The sequence below is a fragment of the Pteropus alecto genome, unplaced genomic scaffold (assembly GCF_000325575.1).
Source record: "Pteropus alecto unplaced genomic scaffold, ASM32557v1 scaffold134, whole genome shotgun sequence".
In the NCBI taxonomy this organism is placed as follows: domain Eukaryota; kingdom Metazoa; phylum Chordata; class Mammalia; order Chiroptera; family Pteropodidae; genus Pteropus; species Pteropus alecto.
In genome coordinates this window covers 3561623-3566888 of record NW_006436283.1, presented here as the reverse complement: position 1 = coordinate 3566888, position 5266 = coordinate 3561623, and the positions used below count along the sequence as shown (strand labels likewise).

Genomic DNA, 5266 nt, shown 5'->3' with positions numbered 1-5266 from the left:
GGCCGCGGGGGCCTGCGGTGGGTGGGGGGGCGGCTGGGTGGGCAGGAGGCGGCAGGGTGGGCGAGGACCGCCCCAGCCCGGCCCCTCGCCCTGGCACACCAGCTGGCCTGGGTCTGTGGCCTGGGTCTGTGGCCATGGCCGGAATTGCTGCCAGAGAGTCCCATTGGCATTAAAGGAGTTTCTTTATAGGTTTTCTGTAGTTTCTAAATTTAATGTCATGAACATATGTTACATTTATCATCAGAGAAACCAATAAGGAATGTTATTTCAAAATCGGAAAAGACATTAAATAAACCGAAAAATTTCCATGATTCCCACTGTTCTAACTCAACAATTGTAAGTGTTTGGTTTAACGTAACATTTTAGGATAAGATACAATCAGTGGAAAACGTTATCTAGGGAACATTGTTTCGTTTGTCCGTGGTGCCTGCATGAGCGTCCTAATGCTGCTCTCACAAATTACCCAAACCCGGGGGGCTTAAAGCTGCAGAGATTTATTCTCTCCAGTTCTGGAGGCCAGAAGTTTGGTATCAAAGTGTTGGCAGGACTGCCCGCGCCCCAGAGTCCCTGAGAGGTGGTCTGCTCCGGCCTCTTCCCACGCCTCGGGGGCTGCCAGCCTGCCTTGGCTTGTGGCAGCCTCACTGCAGTTTTCAAGGACTGCGTCTTTACATCTACCTCAGCCGGTCGTCACACCCCCTCCTCTGTGTGGACGTCACCTCCCGCCTCCCCTTTTGTGAATGCATGTGATGTATTTAGGGCATCTCTTCATCTCAAAGCCCTTCACTTAATCCTATCTGCAACGGACTCTCTCCAGAGAAGGTCCCCTTTGTAGGTTCCAGAAATTTAGATGTGATATTTTGGGGGGCCGTTATTCAGCCTTCCACAGTGCCTGAGCCCCGGGACCCCTTGGCTGAGACACTGTCCCCACCTTTCTTCACTGTACAGCCAGCCACCTTTGGGGCTGTCCTCCTCCAGGTTCAGCTGGAGGCAGGTGGGGCGAGGTTGGGGGAGTGGGAGAGGTGGTTGCTATTTGGTGTCTCCCAGAAGGCTGGAAGTTACCCCCCTACCCCAGGAAGATTAACGTGCTACCTAGCAAACTACAATGTCCCAGGCCGCAGGGGACGGGGATGGGGACTGTGCCATTTAGCAGAGAGCTGTGCATGGGTCTCATGTGGCTCACATAGCTCACGTGGCTGTGGCCTTGTAGAGCAGGGACTGCAAACTCAGGCTGCGGCGTGGTGGGGGTGGGGGGGGGGGGGGACTAATGAAAATGAGCGAAGGGGCCGTGAGGACCAGAGCAAACCGGAAGACATGGTTCTATCTGAAGGGGGTGACTTCAGACCAGCTCATGCAGCCGGGCAGGAAGGCTCGCCCTGTGTGACCACATGCCCTCCCTTTTCCCAGAGAGGCGAAAAATCTGGAGTTCTCAGCGAAATCGCCTGAGCGGTCGGTCCACGCTGGCACCAAATACACGTTTTCAGGGTCAGGCACACAAAACTTGTCTGTCTCCAGCCAGGGCTGCCAGTCTGAACCCTTGAGTTGAATGAAGCTTCCAGAGCAGAGATGTCCCCCAGACCCCCAGCCCTGACTCAGACCAGGTGCTGGGGGGGCTCCCCAGGTTGCCAGGCGAGCAGCCCCCGCCCCCCAGGTTCCCAAGCGAATAGCAGGAAGTAGCTCTGAGTCCCCAGCCCAGCCGGGCCCCGTGCTCCCTTGGAGGAGAGGCGCTGAGTCTGGGGAAATCCGCGGTAAGGAGCCCTGCTCCCTCCCTGGGGACAGCTGGAGACTCACTGACTCATGAGCGGGTGGCAAGAATCTTCCAGGAAGTCTCGTCCTGCTCTCCCTCTCGGCCTGGGCGGGGACGGCCAGCTGCCTCTGTCACCACAGGCAGGCCGACTGGGACTCCAGGGCGTCTGTAGGGGTGACTTCTCCGGCCGGCAGGTGCTCCCGAGCCTTCCCCAGCCCCCCGCCTGGGGCGAGACGGCCCCTCCTCCCGGCCACGTCGGGCGGGGTCAAGGGCCGGCAGCGGCTGCAGGCGAGGCAGGCCCAGGAGCTGGGCTTAGCAGAGGAAGCCGTAGCATCGCGGGAGCGGGAAAATGAAAGACTTTGGACGTCGCCAGGAATTCGACTCTGCGAGCTGGGTTCCAAGAGGCTAAGTGAAGCTTCTCCAAGTGGATATTAAAAAGGAGCAGTGAGCGAGGCTCCGGAGGGCGGGGAGACGCCCGGCCGGAAGCCCGGAGCCCCGCGGAGCCCAGACGCCCGCTGGCCAGCCCGGACCCAGGACCCAGGACCCAGGACCGGGCTGCGGCGCCCTTCAAGGCCCGTCTGCCTCGCCCCACCTCCTCATTCTCCCCTTCGCTCTCCGTGTGCTGATTCAGAGACAAGGCGACTTCAGTGCGGGGCACAAACATATGATCCGCACATGGAAATGTGGTAATTTGGATACATTCGCGATTGCAGCAGATTGAAGAAATTAGACCAGACAAAGAGTGTTTCTGGAGGAGGAGGAGGAGGCGGCGGCGGCAGAGAGGGGGAGGGTGACGGGGTGAGAAAGTTGAGGACGCCTCTGGAAAGGGGACACGGACTGCCTGCTGCTGCGCACACCGGAGTGATGGAGAGAGACCGGATCTCAGGTAGGCACGGCCCGCCCCGCTTCCCCCCCACACCTCCCTCCTGCCCCGGGAAGCCCCCCCGGGGTCACTCGTGGTCATTTTCGTGGACTTGGTCCTCTTCCTCGTGACCATTCTGAGGTCGTGGGAGGTAAAGTTCCGGAAGACGAGCCTCTCATGAAGTCTGGCTTTCCCTTAAACTCGGCTCTGGCCCCTCGCTACTCCTCCCTCAGTCCCCAGAGTGCCACTTCTGCGTCCTAAGCTGACCGTGGATGCCGGCCGGGGTGGTGGGACCTGCCTCTGGCCTGGGGGTCTGGGCGACGGCCTTGAGGAGGCTGCTCGGTGCTTGGTTTGTCCGCTGTGTGGTTTGTGTTTTCGCTCCAGCCAGAGTCTGTCTTCATGGCCACCATGGTCTCCTCCCTGAAATAGATGTTGGTGCCTCCCCAGGACTTGATTACAGGGCGGGAAGCTCCCAGTACCCGGACGAGACATGCAGATGTGTGCGCGTGTGCGTGCGTGTGAGCGCGTGTGCGTGCGTGTGCGCGTGTGTGTGCGTGTGTGTGAGCGTGCGTGCGCGTGCGCGTGCACAGCAGAGAGCTTGCCCTGTCCCGCTCGAGGTTTGGGGGAGTCAGTGTCATTCGGGTCCCGTACTCTCCCGGGAGCCCCGCGATGGGGAAGGGGCAGTGGGGATCGTCCACGGTCACTGAGGGACATTTCAGGACAGAAGGATGAGCAGATGTGGGCTCTGCTCAGACCCCGGAGGAGAATCACTGTTTAAGACGTCTGGATGTCACGTCAGGGCAAGGACTGAGGGCGGGAGGCTGGTCCTTGGGCTGGAGGGGCCTTACTGGTGCCTGGACACCCCCTCTCCCCGTGCCCCGTTGGCAGCCCCCGCGGAGAGGGCACAGACCCATGGGGCGGGGACACGACCAACAAATGGGGAAAAAGAGACTTCCCCTTCTTCAGTCCCTCCCGGTTCCCTTGGCGAGGCCTCGCGTGCCGTGACTGTGTCAGCATCTGATGGCATCATGGGTAATTCCGTTCACTGCAGTGTCTGCCGCTTACGCGTCCCCCTCGAGCCAGGTGCTGGGGTCCGCCGTGCAGCTCTGACTCCTCCTCAGGCATCGGCCTTGCTCTGAGCCTCAGGTGTTCTGAGCTGACCCCTGGGTCACAGTGAGGCCGAGAGTGTTGCCCCACAGGGCCCTTGGCCCTGGTCTGCTGTGTGCCATTGTGTGTTTTGGTGGGGGCTCCCCAAGAGGCCAGAGAGAAGGAAGGCTCATCGCCACTGTGGGGGAGCTGCTGACAGGGCGCGCGTGTGTGTGTGTGTGTGTGTGTGTGTCTGTGTGTCTGTGCCACTGGGCACACACACTGGCCGGGGACACCGGCGGAAGGCACAGCTGGTGAGACCACAGCTCGTCTGTGTCTGAGCTTGGCGACGTGGGCCCTCTGGGGCTGGGTGGGGCTGTGGCGTCAGGGTTTCCGGTTCTCAGCCTGGCAGGGTCTGCAGAGCAGGTGGCACTTGGCTGGAACCTTGCAGGGCCTGGCAAGATGGCCACTCCACTGGCCTCAGCTCCAGCCTTCAGTTTGGATGTCTCAGCCAAGGCCCAGATGAGTGACCACTGAGGGACCAGAGAGCTGGCACAGCAAGGCCGGGAAGGGGTCCTCGGGGACTCGGGAGCGACGGCCGTGTCCAGGGACCTCCCAGGCTAACCGAGCTCCAGGAGCTTTTCACGAAGTGAACAAAACCGCCTTTGAAAACAGCTGTCACTGCAACTGTGCTGCGTGCCACGGCCCTCCGCTGAGGACAGCAAGGCATGGGAGGAAGTGGGGACCTTCCCTCAGATGCGGCTGAGGGGAAACCGGGACTTTCTATGAAATCCTCATTCGGACCCATTTTCACGAAAAAATGCTCACTGCTTTCAACGCTCGGTTAGACACTGGTCACAAGTATGAATGGAAGTAAAAATCCTCGAGCTTTCCCGCACCTCCGTCGGGCCTGGCCAGGCCTTGCCCTTGGCCTTCAGTGGCAGCTCAGCACCTAACCATTCCCTGGGGGAGTGAGTCCCCAGCAGGGACCCCGCGGCCAGGGCCTCGGTCTCCTAATCTGTAGAGAGGGGAGTTGGGTCGGCACAGCCTGAGGCAGTGTCCCCACCTCTGGTGGGCTCCTGAGCCCGTTTGGAGGACCCTGCCTGCTGTGGGGCTCTTTACTTCTTGCTGGGCAGTGCTTTGTCTCACCATAAGGCGGAGCGCATGGCCAAGGTGGGCCAGGGGCCCGGATGGGGTGTGTGTGTGTGTGTGTGTGTGTGTGTGTGTGTGCGCGCGCGCGTGCGCGTGCGTGTACGGGGCCTGCCCGGCCAGACGCCCCACCCGCCCGGTTCCTGGTGGCTGTCACTGCTTGTGCCCCACTGGCCTGGCCTTTATGGCCTGTCCACCCAGCTCTCTGCCCCTGCCCAGCAGCTGTCCAGGAAGGGTTGGGGAGGGTGAGGTCTGCCCACCCTCTGGGAAGGGGGTAGCAGCCAGCACCCAGCTCCCGCCCGGCTCATGAGCCTGGGGGCCCCCATCAGCGGTCAGGCACCCCTGGGAAGATGCTGGAGGGCTCGTCAGTCAGCAGGATGGGGATGAGTCATGGAGCAGTGACTGGCCTCTGAGACACACACAGA

The 5266-nt window shown here is 61.0% G+C and overlaps 1 protein-coding gene across 2 annotated transcripts in view; it reads left to right on the top strand.

Annotated features, from left to right (window-relative positions):
• SEPT9 (septin 9) overlaps nt 1–5266 on the top strand; it is a 139976-nt gene that overhangs the window by 19776 nt on the left and 114934 nt on the right. The window contains exon 1 of one of the 2 annotated variants that reach the window (XM_025047178.1): nt 1681–2630. The exons of the other annotated variant lie outside the window; for it this stretch is intronic. Within the exon in view, the coding sequence (XP_024902946.1) occupies nt 2609–2630 (22 nt within the window). The 5' untranslated portion in view covers nt 1681–2608. Of the gene's footprint in view, nt 1–1680; nt 2631–5266 lie in introns of those variants that run through there. 2 annotated transcript variants of the gene reach the window in all.